General features: G+C 37.6%; 1 protein-coding gene across 2 annotated transcripts in view; it reads left to right on the forward strand.

Annotated features, from left to right (window-relative positions):
• Positions 1-27,661, forward strand: part of LOC145978456 (synaptic vesicle glycoprotein 2B-like) — a 70,794-nt gene that overhangs the window by 42,504 nt on the left and 629 nt on the right. For both annotated transcript variants that reach the window (XM_083111104.1, XM_083111103.1), the window contains exons 4-10: positions 13,776-13,938; positions 15,025-15,146; positions 17,159-17,397; positions 18,655-18,830; positions 19,820-20,073; positions 22,601-22,760; positions 26,293-26,420. In XM_083111104.1, the coding sequence (XP_082967230.1) occupies positions 13,776-13,938; positions 15,025-15,146; positions 17,159-17,397; positions 18,655-18,830; positions 19,820-20,073; positions 22,601-22,760; positions 26,293-26,420 (1,242 nt within the window). The remainder of the gene's footprint in view (positions 1-13,775; positions 13,939-15,024; positions 15,147-17,158; positions 17,398-18,654; positions 18,831-19,819; positions 20,074-22,600; positions 22,761-26,292; positions 26,421-27,661) is intronic.

A 27,661-nucleotide genomic window follows, 5' to 3' on the forward strand; every position in this document is an offset into this window, starting at 1 on the left:
GAAAAGTGGCTCTGGATCCACATGATGATAAGAGATGCATTTTATCATGTGGCATACATACTCTACCATGGGGTCATTGTGATTTGAAAAGTGGCAAACAATGCCCAATTACAGAGCATGATTTGAAATAAATAAACATGCCTATGAACTTATTTGGGTTCAAAAAACAGGCTATTATGGACCTGCCAACAGCACAACCCTCTTCTGATATAATATCTAAACTAAGTGCTTTGTTAATTATTCATCTGAACAGCATACTTACAGATGTCGATGATGAAACAGGTAAAATATTGTACATATTTAACAATAATTTAAATCATTACCAATTACCTGTAGGTGGTCAATTGCAAATTATTACAACCCCTGAGGGTAATGTCAAGATTTCAATAGGGAGAAATATTTATAGAATTAAGCACTCAAACATGATTTCTGGCACTGTATATACTGTTTCTGCTGGTGACTGCTTATATATTGAGGTCCCGGGATCATATGACAAGCTTATACCTTTTTTTATAGAATTAAGAATCAGATATTCAATAATAAATAACCACTAAAACAAAATGCCTAATGATATATTTGGCCATTAGGCATGAAGATCACAGTGATGAGATTCTGATGCTTGATGTCAGAGTCAAGAAATTAAGAAGTGATTTACAAGCTTTACAAACCACACTCAATGCCAGTCTTCAACTAGAAATTACAAATTTACAATCACAATGCATGGACCCTCTTCTTAAAATTGATTCTGAACTCAAATTATTGCTTCAGAAATATACTGATCTGGCAACATTGGATAATTTTCAAAGTTTAGAAGAAGCTGTAGGACCTCTTCAAGCCAAATTTAAGACCCAGGCCACCAACTCTGAGCAATTGAAACAGCAATTGGAAGAGCAGATAAATAATGTCCAGACACAGCTCCAAACAATTGTCAAAAGCATAAAATCACAAGAAGATTTTGATCTAGAGATTTCCACTCTAAAGGAACAGATTCAATCACTCCAAATACCTAATCTGGACCCTCTGAACAATGCCATAGCCGAGGTTAAAGAAAAAATTGAGACACTTGAAAATTTTATGAACAACTTGCCATCTTCTGATGCTTTGAGTGCAATAACTCGGAGTGTTGCCAACATTAAGCTGCAACTTGAAACATATGAAGATTTTGGAAAAATTCAAAGTACCATAACCCATCTTGAGGGTACAATAGCAGCAGTGCAAAGTGATTTGACAAATGTACAAGAATCTCTAGAATCCCGCCTGCCTGCTATTGTAGACACACTTGTCAGTGTCCAGCAACAGATCACAAAGCTTGAAAACCTCAACACTGAATCTGAGCTATCTCATTTTCATCACTTGATGGATGATATCCAAACAAAACTTGAAATTTTACAGCAATCAACACCCACTCAGGCAGATATAGCCTTGCTCCAAAATGCTATGCAAAATGTGGCTGATGCATCTGAATTAAATAATGTGAAATTGGCACTTGAATCTTTGCAAAATACTGTATCAAATCTGCCTACATCACAGGAACTTAAAAATATAAAGAGGGCAGTGAATCGCATATTGAAATCATAAGATATCAAGAATATCCAGACAGAGATCAAACAACTTACTCAGACAGTGGCCACTCTACCAACTAATCAACATATTAATGAACTGCATGCCCTGTTTGAGGATATCAGAAGACAGGTCCATGATCTTACTGCTCAAAATTCAAAATTGGCAGTTGTTGAAAATTTGCAACAAATTGTAGCTAATATCAAGCTACAGCTAGGGACCATGGAATCCAATCAAGCAAATGCTCTGTCTGTTTTTGCCACCCAGCTTCAAGAGATTGTGCAACAATACAAGAAACTTGTTGTGGACATAAAAATCAAGCCAGGCCATGATGATGTTGTTAGGACTATCAATGAGCACCTTGAATCTGTAACAAGCAGATTGCTTACAGCAGAAAAAGAAATAACAGGCATAATCGAGAATCCAAAACATAGAGTAATTCTTGAATTGTACAGCATCCCCAACAAAGAATATGATTCACCATTTACACCAGGTGGCAAAATATATATGCTGTCCCCTGCACAATTTTATTACCAGTTTTTTGTTGGGGGCACACTGAGACCAATCAAGATCAAATATTGGCTTCAACCACAGGCACACCACTACCCCACCTTATCAATAACAAATGCTGACAACAAACCAAAAATCACCAGTGTAGAGTTATAAGATTTTACAGATCCCAATACATTAGAAACATTTTTTGCTGAAGATGATGGCTCTCTGGAATTTCATATACAAATAGGAGACAAATTATATTTAGAAAATCCTGTAGTATCAGCTGCTAAACACCCCATAGTTGCAATATTCTTGTTTTCATATTATGTCTAGACAAATTATTGTTGATGAATTACACAGACAAGCCAGACATAATTATAAGAGACTGCCAGTAGTCACAAAAGGCATAGATGATTTATGGCAGAGTGACTTGATTGAGATGGCAAGTGGACACCTGAAAAACTTAGACAAAATCAAAAAGGGATACAAGTATCTACTCACTGTAATAGACACATTTTCAAAATTTGCCTGGACTGTGCCACTCAAATCCAAGACTGGAAAATGTGTTACAGAAGCCTTCAGGACAATCATCAATCAGAGTGGAAGATCACCGCGCTATTTGCAAACAGATAATGGCAAAGAATTTTTTAATTCTGTGTTCCAACAATTTATTAAAAGCCAGTCAATACAACATTATTCGAGTTACAGTGATCTCAAGGCCTCAATTGTAGAGAGATTCAACAAAACCCTAAAAAATCTTATGTATAAACAATTTACACTTCAAGGTAATTATAAATGGCTTAATATTCTTCCAGAACTTCTACATAAATATAACAACTCGGTCCATTCCACAATCAACATGAAACCCTCTGAAGTAACTTCATCTGATGAGCAAAAATTGATCAGGACTGTTTATTATCCTAGATACCAGCCAACAACAAGAAAGGCCAAATACAAGGTGGGTGATCAAGTAAGAATCAGCAAATATAAGCACTTATTCAAAAGAGGCTTTACAAGAAACTGGAGCACTGAATTATTTACAGTGGTTCAAGTTAAACCTGGGACCCTTAACACATATATAATAAAAGATCACCGAGGAGAAATTCTCAAAGGCCGGTTCTATGAAGAAGAACTCAACAAAACTAAACAGCCTGATACATATCTCATAGAAAAAATCATCCGCAGAAAAGGCAACAAGTTACTTGTCAAATGGCCAGGACTTCCAGAACACAGCTGGATCGATGCAGACAAAGTGATAATATGAGCACCTGGGATGTTATAAAGAGGCTGCCAGAACCTGAACAGCAGATTAAGAGAAATGGCAAGTTGCTGCCTGAAAATATTAGATGTCTTATTGTTGGGCCATCAGCTTGTGGTAAAACTACACTAATGATTGATAATTTTTTATTGGCACCCAACTGGTTAGACTGGAAAAACAGGCACTTGTATGTTTTCTCTAAGAGCTTGGAACAATTAAAATATCAGCAGCGGATGAAGCTATATGATGGATTGGATATAGCCACTTTTGAACCAGATGTTAAGCCACTTCATGAATGTCTCGATAATTCTGTTGTTGTGTTTGATGACATTATACTGGATAATCAAAACAAGGTTAGAAATTTCTTTACACAGGGCCGACACAAAAACATTGATTGCTTCTACCTGGCACAGACTTTTTCTAAAATACCGAAGCAGCTGATCCGAGACAACAGCAATTTTATATGTGTGTTTCATCAAGATCATACCAACCTCAAACACATACATGATGAATATGTAGGTGGGGACTTGAGCTACAATGATTTTTCCAAGTTTTGCAGTAGGTGCTGGAACCAGGACAGTTATGGGTTTGTCACAATTGATATGACAAGAAAACCCAATAGTGGCAAATACAGAAATAAAATCAACAATTTTCTAGACATTGAAACATATATAAATAACCATGAAATGGCCAATCATTGATGATCTTAAATTAAGAGATTATCTTGAAAAAAGATTTAAGGGATGGAAATCACAGAACCGAGGAATTTATGAACAACACAAACAAACAGAACAGCCTATTATTGATGCTATTAGTGAATTATGTAAAAATATCAAAACTGTTACAGAGCAAAATCAAAATTTGATCACAGAGCTTGTACCTGTAGCTGCAAGGAACATATTAGATTATCCAATCACCCCACTTTCCAGTATTCATACACCTAGTCCTGTTGCTCCTCGAAGAATTGAAGCTACTCAGGATCCTATTGAATTGGGTCTTCTTGCTCAAAAATATTTAAGCACACCTAAAGACAACAAAGATGAGGTCTTTGGCTTATATGCTGACACAGAGCGTGATGGTAGCATCATACATAGAATTGGCAATTTCAGAGTAACATTTATGGGAGATGATATAATTGTATATTCAGAATCTCATCTTGGACAAAGAGATGGTTTTGTTAAATATCCCGGCACACCTGGGTTGTGGGAACTGATGACTAGGAAAAGGCCTGGCAACTATACAGATCAAGATTATGAGCACTACAAAGAAATATTAATAAAATCAGATGCTCTATACCAGAACAATGATCCCACACAAAAAAGAGTCAAGTCTAGCAGTGGAGCAAAATACAATAATTTAATCAAGCCCATATGGTCACAAATTAAGACAGGCAGTGGAATCAAACAATACAACACCCTGCCTAAAGAATTTGTCTGGGTTGATGATGTCAGGAAACTTGTAGATAGGTTATTGGTGATAGCTGGGGAGGAAAATGCTGGCAACCACAATTTTTACAATGAAAAGGTTGGAATTATGGACATGATAAGCACAAAATTGGCTAATTTTATAGTGAATGACACTAAGGGGATTGGATATCTTATAAAAATTATTAATACTCTACCACCTAAATTTTGGAATATTTCTGAGGGTCGGGGGTTGGTTAATGACATTATAAACAAGCTGCCATTTGAACTACATATTCCAGGCTATCAGTATTGTGGTCCAGGCACAAAATTGGACCATAGATTAAACAGAGGTGATCCTGGTGTTAATCCCCTAGATGCTGCTTGTAGAGACCATGACATAGCATACAACACACATTCTGATCTTGACAAGAGACATGTTGCAGACAAGAAATTAGAAGAGGCTGCATTTGGTAGATTTGTAAGCAAAGATGCTTCTTTGAGTGAGAGAATAGCAGCATTGGGAACCACCATAGCTATGAACACCAAACAAAAACTGGGGTGGGGGCTGTGAATATGTATGTAATAAACCTACAATGAAGGCCAAGGGTGTTATGTATCAAATACCTTATGCAGGTCTTAAATCTCTTAAAACTATTGATAGTCTTTTAACCAAAAAGCAGCGCAAGAAAAAAAGCTCTTGTATTGCCAAGGGCCATGGTATGAAATTATTACTTAGTACCCCCCAATTAAAAAAAATACAACAATTTAGAAAAAAATCACATGTGGGGGGTTTCATATTTACTATCCCGGCCATCTTAGCAGAACTTGGGGCTGTTGGGAGCTTGGCTGGGGGATCAGCTGCCATAGCAAAAACAGTAATAGATGCCAAAAAAAATAAGGCAGAATTAGATGAAATAAAGCGCCATAACCTGGCCATGGAGAAACAAGGCAAAGGTGTTAAGAGAGCCATGAATAAGTTTAAAAAAAACAAGAGCCGCTTACAAACCAAGATATTGAAGCTTTAATCAAGCCACTGGGCATCAAAAATTTTAGAGGTGTGTACATGTCTGATTCTTTACCAGAACAACCACTCAACAAAGAGTGTGGCATTGTTAATTTGGATAAGTACAAAAATCAGGGCACTCACTGGATCTGTTATCTTAAATATTTAAACAATGAGGCATTTGTGTTTGATTCATTTGGAGGTGATCCACCTGAAAATTTAGTAAAATATCTAAAATCAGCTAATCTTTATTACAATAATGCCCGTGTTCAAAATTTCAAAGATGTTAATTGTGGACATTTGTGTTTATCTGTTCTTAGATATATGTCTCAAATAAATAAACCATCAATTGAAAATTTTCAAAAAGCCTTGTGGTATCTGAAACATCATGGGGGTATTCCATCTCACCAGCCAAAATTCAATATTGAAACTCAAATTACATGATGATATAGTGTATCCCAAAACAATAGCTCTCAGAGCATTTTATGGCATGTACTTGATCCCTAATATTACACACCACAACAACAAAATTGCAGTAGGGGATCAAAAAATTGTCATCACTCCAGGGCAGTATAATCTGTCCACTCTAAATGCTCAATTACCCAGAGGTATAGTATTAACTCAAAATTCTGTCACTCACAGAGTAGAGATTGGATCTGGGTACTATAGGAGAGCTGTTAGGCTTTGAGAACAACACAAAACTTGAACCAGCCATCAAACACACTGCTATTAATATACCTAAATTCTTAGCCATAGAGACTCTGAATATTCACTGTAATGTGGCTGAGGGTATGATCACCAAATCAAATGGCATAAGCACTCACAAACAAACTGGCATCATTGCAACATTCAAACCTAATTCTGAATTTATGGAGCCAATCATCTACACTCCATCCCCAACATTATATTTTCCTGTGTGCCATAATAGAATAGATAACATTGAATTGATGGTCACTAATGAAAAAGAAGAATTAGTTGATTTTGCTGGAGCCACAACAACTGCAATCATAGAAATTAATATTTAAATAAAAATACATACAAAAAAAATGGAAAATATTGAGAGTTATGAGCTACAATCATTCCCCCCAAACAGGAGGACATTTGCAAATTTAAATCAACCCAACACAGAAATTGAGGTTGATCTTGATGTAGGGGATGGCTTTATACACCCCCACAGAGCAGATCTATACATCAAATTTGATGTTGTAAAGCTCGATGGAACAGATTATCCGGCAAATTCAAATATAAGATTGGTGGACAATTTTGTGCCGCATCTGTTCTCTGAAATTGAGATCAGAAAGCATGGTGTTGTTATAAACAGAGTAGATTATCCCGGCATTACCTCCACAGCTTTGGCCACACTAAAATTATCCAAAACCGAGGCTTCTTACTACAAAATAGGTGGATTTGAGGCTGGTGATAAAATTTTATCCAAGAGCCACACAGTGCTGTTTCCTATGCGCCTGTTGCCAGAATTCTTCTCAGATTACAAAGATATTATGTGGAAGGGTGGTTTAAGAATCACATTTAGAAGAGCTGCCAATGATAATAATGCTTTGATGAGGTACAGCACATTAAACTCTACAGGGGAAGCTCTGCCCAATACCCTACCTGATGAAGGCAAATGCATTATTCAGACTATGGAGCTAAGAATCCCAGTTGTTGAATATGAAGCCAGTTATGCTCTTAAATACAAAGCAGATATAATAAAAAATCCACAGATTCCTTTACAATTTTATACATATCAATGTGTACAGAAGCCTGCCGCTGGTACTTATTATGAGTTTGATGCTACAAATTCATTCTCCAGTATACAATATGACATGCCGGATTTTGTGGTGGTACTGTTTCAGACTGGAAGACACAATAATCAGGAAAAAAATTCAAGTAAATTTGATAGCTGCAACATCAAGAACATATATCTTAAAAATGGCAGAAATGAGGTATTTCCTAGAGAAAATTATAATTTAGACATGTCCAAGGATGATTTCCTCAAATTATATGAAGCATTTACAGCATACAAAAGGGTCACTACTGGCAATACTGACATGTATTACACACCAGATGAATTCAAAGCACAGAGACCCATGTTTGTAATCAACACTTCAAAAAGGAAACAAGTTGTGGTTAATGACAGGACAAACATTAAAATTATCTGTGAATTCCACGATACACTCCCTGATGACACTATGTGTAGTGTTATTCTTATAGGGAAACAATCATATGTTTATGATGTAAGAAATGAGAGAGTCACAGAGCAATTCTAGAAGAATTACATTATCTTAATACTAGATATACAAGTTGAGCCTGGTGCCCAATTGAACTTAAACCGGAAGTAAATATGTGTGGGTGTGTGTGGGTGTGTGTGTGTGTGTTAATACGTTTGCGTAATTTTAGGTGTGGGCAAAAAAAATATCAAGAGGGGCATATTTTTAACAAGCTTATGGACAACAATCTGACAGAAGTGCCTTTTGTAAGTGTGGACAAATCAATCTGAGGGGGCTCATCATTTCACAGGAACTTCCCGAGGGCATTTTTACAAAAATCTTGGATTAGACGGGGTTCCACACTTGAGCAAAAAGCTCATATGGGCATGTTGAGCTTGTTTTAAGTGTAGCCAAATCTGCCTGAGAGGGGCTCATCATTTCTCGCGCCAGTAGTATATACTTTTACACTACTGTCAGACACACACATGCAGTACTCTAGTATAATTTTAGCATTATAGTGTCCGAGTATTCGTTATCACTTTAAGAATATTGGTACAGAATAACCAACTCGAATAAATACAGGGTAATTCAAAATGAATGGTGCAGATTTACACAGTTATTACGACGTTACTATTTATGATAGAAAATCAGACAAGGCATCAATATAAAGAAGAACTCTGGAAGTTTTACTCACATGACTCACAATATAAAGATTCACCATGGAAACCACGTGTAACGTGGAAAAGGTCCAAACGATTATCAAGTACTTGCTATGCACGAGACAGCAAGTCGTTGTCAACGGTTTCGAATGCACTAACAATTCGCAGTTGTAGGGGAAGGTGGGGGAATGGCGCTCAGCGGGCAATGGCGCTCACCCCTCTGTAGTCGTTACGGAGGGTGTTATTGAAGAGTAACCCGTGCTGACATCTAGAACCCAGTACTACGAGGCACCAAACAAAAGGCGGCAAATGTGGAGTTGACTTTTAAGAAGCAGGGTGCGAAAAACGAATTCGTCATATTTTCTTATAAAATTGGGAAGGAAAAAAGTGCAAGGTAAGTAGACGGAACGTTTAAGCTAGTCTCTTGAAAATTTTACAGATATAATAATAGTATCTCCTGTTTATTTCTTAATTATTATAAAGGAAACATTTGAGGTTCTTCATGAGACGAGAAACAAAGAACATAATATGGCGCCTATCGGGTAATGACGCTCACGCTGTTTGTGTTGGGAACATGAAGGGTGCAAATACGTTTCTCATAATAAGCGTCCCATGTGTGCATTTTTGTGCAAAATTGTGCTCAATTTAATTTGTATCTGCATATTAATAAATATAAGTACTTAAAGATATAGTTTCTGTAGAGTACAAAAATGGTATTGATATACTATTAGGATGATTACTGAGTGCCATTACCCTACCAATAGGGCAATTGCGCTCACACGCACATGTACTACAAACATTGCTTTTTCAGGCCCACATTTTCTTTTTGTTTCACTGCGTACAGTTTTTGAGATTTTTAAAATCTCACTTAGGTGGTCGCAATTCCTCCACTTTCCCCTAACTTTGGCAAATCTTTCGTAAAGGTGAAACATATGCATTACTACAACAAGCATGCGGAAATGTCTTTGCACCATTGTGATTTAATCAGTTCTCGATAGCTTCAACACACAATACACATTCTACTGGTCATTAGCCATTTTGCGACACTGGCGATCCTGGTGGAGCATCGGCTAAGCAGAATAAGCCCGCTAAGTGGGAATAAAACTTCCAGTTTTTCTTTATATTGATGCCTTGTCTGATTCTCTGTCATAAATAGTAACGTCATAATAACTGTAAAGTTGCACCATTAATTCTGAATTACCTTGAATAATACAACACAACGCCATATCTCTAGAGGCAACATCAGCTGAATCCCTATCATTAAATAAACAAGTAAGTTTAGCTCTGTACGATTTCTAATGCGCATTACTTTTATAACATTACAACATTGCACCTGGTCACTTGATAGTTAATATCCTGTGTGACTTATAAAGTGAAAAACATCTTTGGTACGTGATTATCTGGGCGGGGGAAGGGGGACATTTGAATTGAAATAAAATAGTTCACTTAAAAGAAAAAATGTATTATTTTAATGTTAGTTTTTACATTTCATACTTTTTGAGGGCACGTTAGGGGGAGTCCAGACACCACTTCCCCCCCCCCCCCCGCGAAAGGCTATGGGAACAGTACAATGATATGGACATGCCTTGATCAGCTTTTGAACATGGGACCTCTGGTTCCGTAAGGCGTTGTGCATTTTCTTAATTCGGGTAACATCTACTACTTTACTTAAGAACTAATTACTTTACGTATTGAAAGTAAATTCCAACCGTTAAATGTAGTAAAGAGGAGTAACAGTGACGAAACTATTAATATTTCAGTCCTGAAAATGTATTATAGCAGGTCGTAAAATTCTCATTATACAGAGTGTCCGAAAAGTCACGCAACCCGGTGTTTACGACCGTATAACGGAATAGCGAAACGGAACGAGAAGAAACGCTTTCTGCCAAGAGAATGCCCTGTATATTGGGAAAATTTAGAGAGACAAACATATGTAAGAACATGCATGTTTTAATAACAAATAAGCAAAGTGTTGCCAAAGGCGGAAAAAAAATATTTGCAAATCGTGTATATTGATGCACAGAACTCACTGAGGTAAATTATTGCAACATTTCACAATACCAACGAACAATTTGGATGGCCATCTAATGAATTTGACAGAAAAAGAACTTTGACGAAGTTTCAAAAACATTGCAGAAGGGAATAAATGGGCTGTTCCAAAAATCGATGTTTTCACAATATTACGAGGGACACTGGCAACACTGTTGGTGTCACGTGTCACTATGTCACTAACAGACGTGTTTCACCTCAGGCTATCACACTAAGGCACTTTTAACGACAAAGGAGAAAGTTGGTTATTCTCGAACATATGCAATAAATTACATACACCTTGCAACCCTGAAATGTGGTTTCAATTGGATAGGTATGTCAAAAGCCAAAATTCCAGGCATTGGTCGACAGAAAACCCACATCAGTTGCATGAACTACCCTTGCACTCTCCGAAAATCGGTGTATGGTGTGGAAGATTGCGACGTCGTATTGTGGGACCGTTATTCTTTGAGACAATAGTGGATACCGCTGTGTACGGGGATCTCATAATGCAATTCGTTGCTCTCCTGGAAGACGAACGTGATGTTTGGCTACAACAAGATGGAGCAACTTGCCATACATCTAAAGAATCTCTTCGTATGCTGAGATAATTTTTTGGTGATCGTCTAATATCCAAGGATTTATGGCCCAGTTGCTCGCCCGATTTAACATCTGGAGATTTTTTCTGTGGGGTTAGTTAAAGGGGAATTATACCAAACGGGACCCAGAACATTGGAGGAGCTGAAACGAAACATTACACAGGAAATTAATAATATCGGTGCTGCAACCCTCAGGAAGGTATCTGAGAACATGATCAAGCGAACCAACTTATGTATCCAAGAAAATGGTGGACACTTCAAACATTTGCTTTAATTTGTAGTGATACCCACATTTCAGGGTTGCAAGGTGTATGTAATTTATTGCATATGTTCGAGAATAACCAACTTTCTCCTTTGTCGTTAAAAGTGCCTTAGTGTGATAGCCTGAGGTGAAACACGTCTGTTAGTGACATAGTGACACGTGACACCAACAGTGTTGCCAGTGTCCCTCGTAATATTGTGAAAACATCGATTTTTGGAACAGCCCATTTATTCCCTTCTGCAATGTTTTTGAAACTTCGTCAAAGTTCTTTTTCTGTCAAATTCATTAGATGGCCATCCAAATTGTTCGTTGGTATTGTGAAATGTTGCAATAATTTACCTCAGTGAGTTCTGTGCATCAATATACACGATTTGCAAATATTTTTTTTCCGCCTTTGGCAACACTTTGCTTATTTGTTATTAAAACATGCATGTTCTTACATATGTTTGTCTCTCTAAATTTTCCCAATATACAGGGCATTCTCTTGGCAGAAAGCGTTTCTTCTCGTTCCGTTTCGCTATTCCGTTATACGGTCGTAAACACCGGGTTGCGTGACTTTTCGGACACTCTGTAAATTAAATGAAAGGTCTTAATCATATGTTAGAAGTGCTGCCATCTACAATTTCTAAAGCGCAACACTACGACTCCAGAGTTCGACAGTACTAAAAGTGGTTAAGTTTCAATTGCGTTAGAAAAGAAGTGAAACAAATGCTTCCATGCGCCCCTCACAGGAAGAATCAGGTGAGTGCCCCTTGCCCCTCCCCTGGATTAAGGATAAATGACTACCTATTCTTCCTTTCCCCATCTCTTTTCTGGTTCTATTATTCTCTTGTATCTTCTTTCAAACTTTCAGTCTTCCATTTTCAATCTTGGTATTTCATTCGTCCTCTCTACTTGATTGATTTATTTCTCTATGTTGCTCTACAGATTCTGTATCATTCTCTGCTTTATTCTTTATTCTACACACACGCACGCAGGTATGCAGGTAATGTATTCTTTCTGTTTCGATTCATTTACTTTCTCTCTCTCTCTCTCTCTCTCTAGCCTCTTCTTTCATTTCCCTTTTCTCCCTCCTTCTCTTGCTTCTTTATTTCTCTTCCATTATATTTTTTGCTTCATTAATTCTCTTCTTTACTTTTTATTACTCTTCCTTTGCTCTTCTATTCTCACACACACACACACACACACACACATTTCTTTATTTACTTGCCTTCCTGTCTCTCTTATTTACCTTCCTTTCGCTCTGTGTATCTGATTTTTTGTTTCTCTTTCCTTTCTTTTTATTTCCTTCACCCTCTTCCATTTCTTAGTTTCTACCTCTCTCACTTTTCCTTATTTATTGTTCTTTCTGTATCTCCCTATTCTCCTCTTTGTCGTTTCTTGATTTACATTTCATCTCTATTTTTCTTTCTCTCTCTCTTTTCCTTATTTCGTGTTCTTTCTGTACTTTCCTTTTCTCCTCTTTGTCGTTTCTTGATTTACATTTCGTATCTCTTTCTTTCTTTCTTCCTTATTTCTTGTTCTTTCTGTATCTCCCTATTCTCATCCTTGTTGTTTCTTGATTTACATTTCATCTCTATCTTTCTTTCTCTCTCTCTCTCTTTTCCTTATTTCTTGTTGTTTCTGTACTTTCCTTTTCTCCTCTTTGTCGTTTCTTGATTTATATTTCGTCTCTCTTTCTTTCTCTCTTCCTTATTTCTTGTTCTTTCTGTATCTCCCTACTCTCCTCTTTGTCGTTTCTTGATTTACATTTCATCTCTATCTTTCTTTCTCTCTATCTCTCTTTTCCTTATTTCTTGTTGTTTCTGTACTTTCCTTTTCTCCTCTTTGTCGTTTCTTGATTTACATTTCGTCTCTCTTTCTTTCTCTCTTCCTTATTTCTTGTTCTTTCTGTATCTCCCTACTCTCCTCTTTGTCGTTTCTTCATTTCCATTTCCTCTCTATTTCTTTCTTTCTCTCTCTCTCTCTCTCTCTCTCTCTCTCTCTCTCTCTCTCTCTCTCTCTCTCTAGGTGTTCGTGTGCTTTTTTCTTTAATTCTTGTCCTTTCATACATCTCCTACTATCTAAAGCTTCTCTCGTGTATCTCTTCTTTCTCTCCCCCTCTAAAACACACTCCCTCATAACGACATGTGAACATAAGGTCAAGACACAATTTTCGATTTTGATTCCACCCTTAAAAAAATTCTTCTGGCGCCAATTAATCTTTCTTACTTCTTATTATTCCCTTCGATAGTCACGGTTTAAGACAATGTAAGGGGTAAACATAACTGGCGCGTAAATATAATTTCACATTTTCAGGATCCATCTTTGGTTCGTACATCTGGGGCACCATTGCCGACTCTCAGGGAAGGAAGAAGACGCTGGTGGTGTCGCTCCTGCTCGACTCGGCGATTGGGATTGGTTCGAGCCTTTCTCAAGGCTTCTGGCTGTTCGCTGTTCTCCGGTTCTTCAACGGATTCACGTAAGAATACGAGGTGTAGACCAAAAATACAGGCTTACGTCTTGTCCAGTTCAAAAGCAGTTGCCTTCCTCAACTTTGCAGCTCCCCGTCCATGTTCTGCAAGGAATGAGAGGAGAGTTTCTTGTACTATTTTTATTTCCATCTATTAAAACAGTAGTTCAGAATTTATTTACAGATACTGTATATACTGAATAAGGTACAGGGCAACGCACAAACTCGTGCTAAATAATACTACACAGTCTCATCTTTCAACAAAGTTTGAAGACAAGTTTCACAAAATGTGCGAGTGTCAAGACTTCAACAATGTTTTATTGTTCATTCCCGTATTAAGTGAAGGTGTAGATTCAGTGCTGACGCAGCCAAATTAATTTTAACAATAAATTCAAAGTACAGGGTATTCAGCCTGAAATAACACCGTGGCTAGTTAATTTACCTATACTTTTAGGCTGAACACCCTGTATATTATCTATATGGCAAGTAACAAGACTGGCAAAGTTCATGTTCACTTTATACTCAGGTAGGATAATCGGGACTGGATATACGGTTTTAAATAGGATCCGATAGTCTGTGCAATGTGCCTATGCTTGGAATCGAACGAGAGGCGCCTTAATTACAAAGTGGCAGCGTTAGGCTAGCCACTACATTATTGGACAGAATCAATACATAATTGGGGAAATTATATTGACTGCTACTCAGTCCCCAAAAATACAGAGTGTCACAAAAAATTAACCGAAAGTACTGCACACGGCTTGACCAAGACGAGAAAAGCCCTCTGGTGCTTTCGTCGCTGCAATCAGCTGTTACCCTGTAATTCTGCACTTGCGTTGCCAAAATATACAGGATTCTTCAACACATCAACGCCATCTTTATTCAATGCCAAGTGTTCGTATCGACACTGAGTGTTGCACCCGAGCACAAGCGAAGGGGAAGAGAGAGGAGAAAACAAATAACTGTCCACTTTAGTTGCCCGGAGTTCTTCTCATCTTGGTTGAGCTGCAGTCAATATTTCGGTTAATTTTTTTGGACCACCCTGTAAGTTGTTCGTTGCTTAAAATATTGACAATCTGTGTGTGCGTTTGTTCGCAGGATAAATTCAGCGGTGGCTATAATTTATCCATACATAAGTGAATACCATTCTGATAAATACAGAGCCAGAGTGATTTGCTACTTGGAGTTATTCTGGGCGTCTGGCCTCGTTCTCTTGCCAGGTAAGATTCAGTTTATATTTTGTGGAATTATTATCTTACATATTTTATTGATTTGGTATATTTTGCTTCGCATATTTGACACTTTTGGCTAATCGCGAAGCTGAGGATGAGTGATGGTATGATGAAATTGATGAAGGGACCCCCGCAAAGAACAGTCATGTCCAGGTCGAGATTAGAACCCGGTACTCCTTAGCCACGTGGGCCGGCTCTGCATGTTTATTGTATATATTTTCCTGGGGTTTAACTTGCTGAAGATGCATTTCTAAACACTTTTTCAATGTTAGCAGTTTCAGTGTACTGACTGAGATAACTATACTATTCTTTGCTGTTTCAGGGGGTGCATCAAAGGGAAGTAAGGGTTCATAGGGGGTCAGGACTCCCCTCTCGACTTCATTTTCTTGATAAAATTGGCACAGTTTCATTCAAAAATGTCCAATTATAACACCATTAAGCCTTGTTTCCATGATATGAAAAACTCAATATGCTGACCAAGGCAGAAATTTATTTTATTATAAAACATAAACTAAACGTAACGTTTCAACATTCTAGCAAGGTCTTCTTCAGACTATGCACGAAGTACAAATGTAACAAGGACGATATATATACACAAAAATACTCCCCTCCAGACCATTAGATAGTAGTTCTGGAACAATCTAGCAGGTGGCTTACCCTTGTCAACTGTACTTTCACTTGAAAGAGAATGTGGTTGGACTCTTTATGTCACGCTCTATTTCCTTCATTCTTCTTCCTTCTTCTCTCCTCTTTCTCTCTTGTCCTTTCCACTCTTTCTAACACCTTCTATTCTTTGTTTATCTTCAGTCCCCCATTCCAATTATTGTGTCTTCTTCACCTTTCTTCTCTATTTCCTTGGCTTCCTTCCATTTTCTCACTAGTATTCTCCTCTCCCTTCCTATTTGCTTAGCCTCATCCCACTCTATGTCATGTCCTGTTTCTCTCGTGTGTTTAAATATCGCATTTCTCTCTCTCTCTGAAGTCTTACATCATCCCTATGTTGTTTCAACCTGTCTTTCAGCCTCTTTTTCGTTTCTCCTATGTACACACTCTGACATTCTTTACATTTCACTTCGTAGATAATCCCTTCCTCTTCGTCTTCCTCTTCTCTGCTTTCCTTTTTCTTGTTTGCATTCTTTGCTATTCTTAAGATGCTTCGCCCTCCCTTCCTGTAAGTTTTAATGCCCGCTTTCCTAAGCACCTAAGCACTCCTTATGCACATACTTTACAGATGATAGTAAATGTTTAGCTAAATCGCTTGTCAGGTGAAAGTAAAGTTGACAAGGAGAGGTCACCTGCCGGAATGTTCCAGAAAAAACTTTCTAATAATCTTGTGTCTGGAGGAGAGTGATTTTTATGTGTATATATATATCTTCCTGTTTTGTACCTTGTTTCATTTGTACTTGGTACAGAGTCTGAAGAAGACCTTGCTAAAAGGTTGAAACGTTACGTTTAGTTTATGTTTTATAATAAAATAAATTTCTGCCTTCGTCAGCATATTGAGTTTTTCAAAAGTGTTTATTTTCAGCAGTTGTTTGCTAGACCAAACGAAAACAATTGATCATTTCAGTAAGTATCCAAAGAACATTCATGGACACACCGGGATTCGAACCCGCGACTCCTGGTATCGTATCGCGCTGTGATAACCACTCCCCTACACTTTTGGCTAATTGCCAAGATGAGGATGAATGATGGTGAAAAGGTGGATGGATGAATGAACAATCACAAAGCACAAGGACATATGCGGACGACACAACACAATCGCAACAGAGTATTATAAGTGGCTGTGAGTCAAGACGCCAGAGCCTCGATAGTCTGCAAAATATAGTCCAGGATGTACTGCGTGGAAGGACGTTTCGATATCTGCAGGAAAGACCTCCCCGCTATTACAGAGTGAATAAAACTGGTGAAATAAAAATTGATGAGGTACGTAAAACGAACAAAAATTGACAAAGCTTACGGAACTGTACGCATTATTTATTTTTGCGTTATGTTTTCAGGTGTTGCCTGGCTTATTATTCCTCGAGACTGGGCCTACAGATCCGAGAGTTTCACGTATAACTCGTGGCGAATTTTTGTGGCTGTGTGTGCCGCTCCAGGACTTTTGACCGCTGCCGCACTTTCCATGTTCCCAGAAACGCCGCGGTATCTCATGTCAGAGGGTCGCCTTGATGAAGCGCTGCCAATATTTAGGCGAATGTATGCAGTGAACACGGGCAAACCTGAGGACACATATCCGGTAATTTACAAGAAGTCCAACTTCTCGACAAAGTTCATATATTTGTTCATATTTCAACTCTCTCTCTCTCTCTCGTCCCTTCTTCTTTCTACATTCCCTTTTCAACTTTATATATCTCTCTCTGTCTCTTCCTCCCTTCATCTTTTTATATCAACCCTCTCTCTATATCGTCGCTTTTTTTTTCCTATATTTCATTACCCTATTCTCTCTCTCTCTCTCTCTTTCTACTTCCTTCTCTTTCTATATTTCGTTTGCCAATCTCTTTCTCTTCCTTGCCCTTTCTCCCTTCAAAATTCATTTTTCTCTTTCTTCCTCTTTTTCCGTCTCGTCTCCTTTCTATATTTTGTCTCTCTCTCCCCTTCTCTATCTCTCTGTCTCGTCCCTTCTTCTTTCTATATTCCCTTTTCAACTTTATCTCTCTCTCTGTCTCTTCTTCCCTTCATCTTTTTATATCAACCCTCTGTCTATATAGTCGCTTCTTTTTTTCCTATATTTCATTGCCCTAATCTCTCTCACTCTCTCTTGTCTTTCTACTTCCTTCTCCTTTCCATATTTCATTCTCCAATCTCTTTATCTTCCTTGCCCCTTCTCCCTTCAATATTCATTTTTCTGTTTCTTTCTCTTTCTCGTCTCGTCTCCTTTCTATATTTCGTCTTTTCGTTTTTTACCTATTTCGTTAAATCTCCTTGTATCTTACCTCTTTCTTCTACCTTTCTCCATCTCATTCTCCATGTTGTGTTCTGCAATCAAGGTGTTCCGAGTTTGATACGAGATGGAGGCACATAGTGGTTCGGATCCCACTTAAAATATAGGTCCAGTCCAGATTATCCTGTCCGTGCATAAAGTGGGCTTAAAACCAAAGCTGAAAGAGACAATAAATTCCTTTGAAAATACCAATGTATGTACAATTTTTATTGTTCTTAAACAGTCAATGTGAACTTCTCAGTTGTTAGAACTGAACGATTCAAATATTTATAACTTTCCAATAGGGAAACGTTATTCTTATCCTAAATTGATATTTTTAATCGGTTGTAGAGAAGAGGATTCAAATGTGGAAATCAAATTTTAAATTTTATATTGTTTCTTCAAGATTTTTCTTGAAACTGTAGCAGGCAACAAAGAATTTTACGATGTAAATTCAGTTATGAAAAGTAAATGAGTAGTTGCAATCTCAATTACTCATTACAGCGAAATTTACTCAAAAACCAAGTTTACTTTTTAATGACTTTGATATCGATAATTCATTTGTATTTGCAGATAAAAGCCCTAACTGCGGAGAATGAAATTACTTCAAGCATTGAAGAAGCGCCGAAGAACCCAGGAATATTGCATACTTTGAAACATATAGCTAGTCAAACAATATCTTTGTTCCTTCCTCCCCTTGTCTGGAAGTCCCTGGTCATCTTTTTCACTCTATTTGCTTTGCAGTTCGGGTAAGTATTAATTATAATTTTCATTAAATTTCTTTTCTTGCATAAATTTTTTACTGTTGTAGTTATTTGTGCATAATTTCCAATCGATATTATTGGGATCTCTTTACCCATTAAAATCTAATGAAGTATTCTAGAACGATAGATAAATAACCATGCCCAAGCCGGGATTCGAACCTTGACCTCTGGCGTCGTAGCCCGCTCTGCTGGCCACTCGTCAAAGGAGGTCGCCTTATTAGTATTATTATAAGGGGCGTTAGGACGTCTGACTGCCACGCGGAAGTCCCAGATTCGATTCCTGGGACTAACCCGAGAGGGGAAGAGCGCCTGTGGAACCTACCTAGCCTCAAATCAATGAGTACCTGGAGGTAAAGACGGCCAGAGGGTGGTGCTGATCACATCACCTCCACTATGGCTGAGATCTGGTATGGGGTCCCACGCCCTTACCCACTATGTGCCTTCATGGCACGGTGTAATGCACCTTTTTACTAATTACTCTATACTGTAATAATAATAATAATAATTTAGTAACAAAGTGTATAGACCACACGTTTACTTCGTTAACGTCGAAGAACTGAAGAAAGCCGCCGCCAAGAACGTTGGTGGGGATAAGTAGCGGGCGAGTTGTTTTCGTCCAATCACACTCAACCTTCAGCCAATGGGCGCAGCTGTCATTCTGCTCATCTACTCCACGTGGAGTCTCAGTCACATGACTGCGGATACGCTGTTGCCGTACTATGCAACTTCAATGCGGAGACCGTGGGAAGGTGCTTGTGCGCGGAGGGACAAGGTGGCGTAGAGTAGATGTGTGGCAACACTGTGCGTTGAATGCGATTGTTGCAGCTGGTGGGCGCGGTCTGTCGTCAACGTAGCTGGCGCGTCGACTATATTTGATGAAGGTGCATATGTGGAATCTTGCGCCGACAGGGAAGGGGACAACTACCTTCCTTAAATTATGATTCATTAATTCCAATAACGTTAATTCTTTTCAGATATTTTGGATTCGGGTTATGGTTTCCGGAACTGTTCAACAGATTCGAAGAATTCTACAAAATGTATCCGAACAAGACGGCGACAGTGTGCGAGGTGGCTCAGCTGAAAACAGACACAGAACACGAGGCAGAGTGCAGTGACGTCATAGAGCAACAAGTGTTCCTCAACGCTCTGTTCGTAGGAGGCACGTGCTTCGTAATGGCCCTTCTCACGGGGACGTTCATCAGGAGACTCGGGAAGAAAGTCTGCCTTGGTAAAATACGCACCAATTTTCTTTATCTGTGGTGGAAATTCTCTTTATGCACGAAAAAAATTTATTTGTGTAATGTTTATGTGGTAGAAGTTTCTTTTATAAATTAAACAAATTTCATTTGCCTACAATAGAAGTTTCCTTCATGAATGAAACAAATTTTCTTCGACTACAATAGAAGTTTGTTTGAACAAGATAACTTTCCTTCCTGTACAATGAAAGTTTCTTTTCTGAAGGAAACACATTTTCTTGGACTACAATAGAAGTTTGCTTGAACAAGACAACTTTTCATCCTATACAATAGAACTTTCCTTTGTAAACGAAACACATTTTCTTGGACTACAATAGAAGTTTCCTTGAACAAGATAACTTTCCATTCTATACAATGGAAGTTTCCTTTGTGAATGAAACACATTTTCTTGGACTACAATAGAAGTTTGTTTGAACAAGATAACTTTCCTTCCTGTACAATGAAAGTTTCCTTTGTGAACGCAACACATTTTCTTGGACTACAATAGAAGTTTGCTTGAACAAGACAACTTTTCACCCTATACAATAGAACTTTCCTTTGTAAACGAAACACATTTTCTTGGACTACAATAGAATTTTCCTTGAACAAGATAACTTTCCATTCTATACAATGGAAGTTTCCTTTGTGAATGAAACATCTTTTCTTGGACTACAATAGAAGTTTGTTTGAACAAGATAACTTTCCTTCCTGTACAATGAAAATTTCTTTTGTGAAGGAAACACATTTTCTTGGACTACAGAAGTTTCCTTGAACAAAACAACTTTCCTTCCTGTACAATGAAAGTTTCCTTCGTGAACGCAACACATTTTCTTGGACTACAATAGAAGTTTGTTTGAACAAGACAACTTTCCTTCCTGTACAATGAAAGTTTCCTTTGTGAACGCAACACATTTTCTTGGACTACAATAGAAGTTTCCTTGAACAAAATAACTTTCCTTCCTGTACAATGGAAATTTCTTTTGTGAACGAAATACATTTGCTTGGACTACAATAGAAGTTTCCTTGAACAAGATAACTTTCCTTCCTGTACAATGGAAATTTCCTTTGTGAATTAAACAAATTTTCTTGGAGTACAATAGAAGTTTCTTGGAACAAGATAACTTTCCTTTCTGTACAATGGAAGTGTCCTTTGTGAATGATACACATTCACTTTGTGCACAATAGAAGTTTAGAAAAGAAGTAAATGCACTTTGGGTACAAAATAAGTTTCCTTTGTGTATGCTCTACCTTGAATATGAGAGAAGTTTCTTTGAATACAATAGAATATTGCTTTGAGTAAAAACAACTTCCTTTGTTTACCATAGTTGCTACCTTTGTCAACGAGAGAAAAGTTTCTTTTATGAGTCAAGGAAATGCAATATAAGTTTCGTGTACGATAGAAGTTTCCTTTCGTGGTCTATATTAATTTCTAAAATACACAATTTTCCTTTGTGTACGATAGAAACTTCATGTGATGCAATAAAGGTTTCCCCTGTATTCGACACAATTTCTTTGCCTGTGTTGGAAATTTACTTTAATTTCAATTCCACAGACATTAAATTCCAATATCTTCGGCTTGCAATACAGGGTGATTATAAATTCACTCTACATTTCTGCATGAACAGGATATATTGCACATAATGCAATATGTACTGAAACATATATCACAGTAGAACACAAAATCAGTATAACTCAATGTGAGCACCCCTCAAATCTAGAAACACCTTCTCCAAAATAGCTAGCGTAATCTCAGCACCTGCGGCCGTAATACGTTGTTTCAACTGAACTATGCTGTAGATGTTCACCTCCCACACCTTAGACTTGATAAACCCTCAAATGAAAAAGTCTAAGGGAGTCAGGTCGAGGGGGAGGATGGCGAGGCACGACCAATCCATCTACCGGTGAAAACTTCGTTCACGTGATCACGAACGATGATGGCAAAATGTGGTGGTACCTCATTCTGTTGGTGTACATTAAGGAGCTTGGTGTTCCCCAATCCAGCGTGCTATGAGCCACAGTTGGTAGCCGATGGGATTTTGGATACTGAATCTCCTCGTCGATGCGGTGGAGCTACGTGTGATCGCGTCTTGTACACTTCGCACAATTTTTGGTGTCATGGCTGGCCTACCAGGATGTTCCTCATCCACAACACTTCCAGATCGCATGAATTTGTTGACCGGATTCTTGTGAGGCCTGTTTCATTCTGAATTTCCGGGTGAAGTCCGTTCGCACCTGTTCACACGTCATTACACGCAGACAAGCACAAACAACTGCTGTTCTTTCTTCTACTGTTAGCATTGCTTGACATAACATGCCAAAAAATCTATTTTGTCACGATATCACTAAAATGTATAGAAACTTTATAATCACCCTGTATATGAACAATATCTTGATTTTTTATATTTGCATGCTACCACGTCCACTTACGAACAATGTTAAACTGGATTAGTTGGTTGGTGAGGAAACATCAGAGTGATATCAAAGCCTAACAATTGTAATGTCTCCAAAATTCATTTCCAGTTGGAGGTTTGCTCGTTGGTGGCTCTTGCGTCATCGGCTGCTATTTCGTGAGGACAGCCATTCAGAATGTGATCCTGACCTGTGCATTTGAGTCTTTAAACGCCGTTTCCTGGAGTGTCATGTTCACCATAATTGTCGATCTATTCCCAACACATCTGAGGTAAGCGTTATGCTCTTGTATCTTGCAATACGCTAGCACTACTTGAAATTAAAAAAAAATATGTACTGGTCTTTTAAAACTTCGGAATTGTTTCCTCGCCCAATCCACACGATGGAACCGATATTATGATTTATCATGATCCCAAAGATGAAACTGTTTTTGGTATGAATTAATATATTTTGTAGCCTACCGACATAAAATTAATCTTTGGCGCATTGATGTTTAATAAATTGATCCGAAAAAGATTTAACTATTATCTAGAATTTCCTGATGGGAGCTAGAAATAATATTGGTGTCATATTCAATTCTCATCAGAAGAACGATATAATAGAGACTGAAAGAAGTGATGCGAAAGAAGCGACGGAAATAGAAATAAGCAAAAGATGGGATATAAAAGAAGCGAGAAACAAAGAGAAAGAGAGAGAAGATAATTGAGAGGGAGAGAGAAGTGAATTGAGAGAGAGAGAGAGAAGAGAATTGAGAGAGAGAGAGAGAGAGAGAGAAGAGAATTGAGAGAGAGAGAGAGAGAGAGAGAAGAGAATTGAGAGAGAGAGAGAGAGAGAGAGAAGAGAATTGAGGGAGATAAGAGAATTGAGAGGGAGAGAGAGAGAGAGAGAGAGAAGAGAATTGAGAGAGAGAGATAAGAGAATTGAGAGATAGAGAGATAGAAGAGAATTGAGAGAGAGAGAGAGAGAGAAGAGAATTGAGAGAGAGAGAGAAGAGAATTGAGAGAAAGAGAGAGAAGAGAATTGAGAGAGAGAGAGAAGAGAATTGAGAGAAAGAGAGAGAAGAGAATTGAGAGAGAGAGAGAGAGAGACGAGAATTGAGAGAAAGAGAATTGAGAGAGAGAACAGAATTGAGATAGAGAGAGAGAGAGAGAGAGAGAGAGAGAACAATTGGTTGATTTTATGGGAAATGAAAGAACCGAGAAACAAACAGAAAGAGAGAGAGAAGAAGAGAATTGAGAGAGAGAAAAGGAATAGACAGAGAGAAAAAGAATAATTGATTGATTTTTATTGACTTGGCTTATTTTACTTCGCTTTCCTGCCACTTTTGACTACTTCCGAAGATGAAGAGTGATGATATGATGAAATTGATGAAGAAACGCCCATAAAGAACGGCCATACCTAGGCCGGAATTCGAACCCAGGATCCCTGTCATCGAAGCGCGCTGTGCTAACAATTACACCACGAAGGTCAGCAAAAAGAGAGAATAAGAAAATTAAATATAAAAATAAATAAGCAAGAAGAAAGAAAGCAAGTAAGAAGAGACTGAGAAAGAAGCCATAAACTAGTCAAAACATAGAAGAAAATAAAAACAGAAATTGGAAAGATATAGAAATAAAATTGAAATAAATATATTATAAACTTTTATCTATTCTAGAGGGAGACACCAATGATTACATGTATTATGTTCCATGAAATATATATTTGTTCATCTTAGAGTTCCAAAAATTGGCCTTATTTATACTTTTATCACGAGTAATAAATTTGGCTAGTTCACGAGGACCTCATCCGAAATATGTTTCTAGAAAATACCTACACACTCACTCTTTAGCAGATATTTACTTGTACATAGGAAATATCAATATTACGGATAAAGCTCCCAGCAGTAGTTAAACAGTGGTTCAGATTGTTGTTCTCTTTTCATTACTAATGCAGTTCTCAGCCCACAACAATATGATAACAATGCTTAACTGCTACGGATCCTACTTCAAGCTGTAGGTACCGTAACGTAACTCCCATGCTGCGTTTGGGATCGAACCAAGAACCTCTAGATTGAATGGGGTGATGTAGTTATTTCTCATTCATCTCTCAGATGGTTATCACTCGCTTGGCCTAAATGTGATAAATGCAAGAGGTTACATTTAAAGGAATGCCGATAGAAATTAACTTAGGTTAGATATGGGTTTTATACTCTCCATGACTGAACCGATATGGATTGGTTTAGAAAAGGATATTACTTGCCTTGCAAATAGATGAAGATCATTCCTATACTTGTCCTCTCAAATGTCACTGTCTGACCTCCCCGTCAGACATCGATTCAATCACACACCATCGTCCAATAATCGTTCTCCACTTTGCTCCTCTCTCACAATCCGCAGACCTTACTCTCTCTTTCGCCAACTGATCATTCATTCTCTCTCCCTTCCAAATCTCATGCCACATACGCCTTCCAAGTCAATCACCCGACCTTTGCCTGATTACTTATTCAGCATTCCTTTCTCTGCTAAGACTTTATACTTCTTACCCAATACCTTGGGTACGATACGCTCCTCTGCCCCCTAAAGAAAATCTTTAGATTTTCACTTAAATATGAAAGATTTAAAGTTGTATTCCATATCGATCCTTTGTATGGAGAGATTTTTTTATTATAAAATATAGTCCCAAAATTATTGAATTAACATACCATAACCGAAAATATGTAATTTGATTAATATAGTTCTTGAAAAGGGAAAAGGAATGTGAATATGATTGTCCATGCATAAAATATGTAAACACACACCACGTGATACAATTATAAGGTCATTGTTCCATCAGTATTGACCTATTTAAAAGGTTTATGTCACAGTAACACACTAACGAGGTAGTATGTAATCAATCCTATAAACACTGACACTGCACAACACTATTAAATATTTTGAAGTTAATATTTACGAAATCAGCAACGTTTGTGATACTCATCCGAGTTACACTTGCACACATATGTCATTATCGATGTAAATTTCACCGTCTCTTACTTTAGTGTATCATGTAAATATCGCTGTCGTTTTTATTTATAATATATGTCAACTATCACAGTAAATATTTAATTAGAAAACTTGAAGTTAATCAAAATATATACACTGTATCAGTAACTGTCCTTGAGTAATAATATATGTACATGAATTTATGTATGTGAAAATAAGAATATAATAGTGTTCGATAGATAAAATCACAGCACTGACATTTGTCCATAAAATTAATGCTTGAGTGATTCTGAGTCTCACAAGGAGTTCAAGTAAAATACCATAATTTTACTCTTGTACATCACTTAATAGTCTCTGTATAGCAATGAATTTCCTTCTTGAACCAAACCACGTATATATGTATATATTAGTTCCTTGTGGCCGTGAAAAATGTTTTTAACTTTGATGCATTAACATTGCAGCTACAAATATTGTCATTGATACAGTTCGATACGGTACATTTTCAATCATCTTATCAGTGCAAAAAGTAGACTTAAAACTCGAAGAAAAATGAATATCTAATGAAGGACGGGTGTGATTTATGAAACATTTCAATAACAAGGGTTTAAGGGCCTGGAATAATAAATGTGTCCAATGCCAGTAAAACCTACGCGCATAAAAGAAGAATTATTGAAATTGTTCTTCGAGCAAGTAGTCCTTAAAACACTACTATCAAACGAGCATTTAACACTATATATTTTCAGACATAGCTTATAACTACAACAATAATAGAACTTATGATTGTTTTTATTTAAAACATTAACGTCTGAGTTAAGCTTAAGTGTCCAAATTTTCTCTCTTCAGGGCTATGGCCACCTCTTTATCAATGTCGTTAAGTTTCATAGGAGCGGTCTGCAGCAACATGGTCTTTGGTCTCCTGTTGGACATTAACTGCGCTGTTCCTATTTTCATGGTGGCGTGTTTTAACATGCGTAAGTAGTTGGTGTATTTTTAAATACCAAATTCCCTTTCAATCCAAAGTTATCATTAAATTTATTTCTTCCAGATTCCTATTAGTAGTAGAGACAAGTTATACAACCTTTGTCAGAAAAGTTCCAGGACTGAGCTCGTAAAAAATAATTTATTCAACTTAGGCTATCTATACACAGCTGCCACCGTTTCTGGAGGTCATGGAAGCAAGCAGGGAAAACTTCATCTAGGATGCTTCTCAGCACATCTGTCAAAAATCATTTTGATTGCTACCAATATCTTCAAGACGTTTCCTTTTCAGCGGAATTGCTTGACGCAAATGTTTCAGGACGTCAATATAAAGGTTTTTGTTTATCGTCTGTCCTTCAGGCAGATATTAATGGTGCACCAACCTTTAGTATGAAAAAATGGGATCAATATTGTCTTTGGATCATCTTGCACTGAGTCTCTGCCCTTCCAAAACCTTTTGTGTCAATCAAAGTTACGGCTTCTCGATAATACCTTGTCACCAAATGCTTGCTGTATCATATTCAATGTTTCACTAGGGGTTTCCCAGCTTAACACAAAACTTAATGTTAACTCTCTGCTCGGAATGCACGTCCATCACGACACTTGTGTAACTTCCAACTAAATGCGCCAACAAGCCAAACAGCGGGCTGCTACGCACAGCCCTGCCACCTAGTGTGTTTACATGGAAACACATCCAAGGCCATTCCTATTCAGAACACACATCAGGTGACTGAATAACGCCCATTTCTTGTGTTTGAATATCACAGGTAAAGAATAAAAGAATCAGTCCTGGAACTTTTCTGACAAAGGTTGTACATAAAAATTGGGTGTCTGGTTTCAGCCCGAGGGATTAAGTTTCACCCACGTCGTTCTATTTTGTATTGGTTGGGTATAAACCTAAGCTTAATCGGTGCATTAAGTTAAGTGCTGCATTATTACAGAATTTATTGTAAACAATTTCTATTTCAAGTAATAGTAATATCAAATTGTCTTACTTTGTAGAGGGTCATGATATAAGGCTTGTGCATTTAATGTATATTGACAGAGAATTTTACCGTTTATTAACTTTATTTACCAATTAAGTTTGCAAGATACATCTTTTCTTGCATAGCTACCAATGTAAGAACTTAACAATTGTACCCAATAGCGACGATTGGGTGCCAAAACTGGGGGAGAGGTGAGCAAGAAGAATATGTTTTCCCTTGGTAGACAAGGCTTAGCATTAAGCCACCTC

Source organism: Lepisma saccharinum, chromosome 24 (genome assembly GCF_977018435.1).
Source record: "Lepisma saccharinum chromosome 24, izLepSacc3.1, whole genome shotgun sequence".
Lineage (NCBI taxonomy): Eukaryota > Metazoa > Arthropoda > Insecta > Zygentoma > Lepismatidae > Lepisma > Lepisma saccharinum.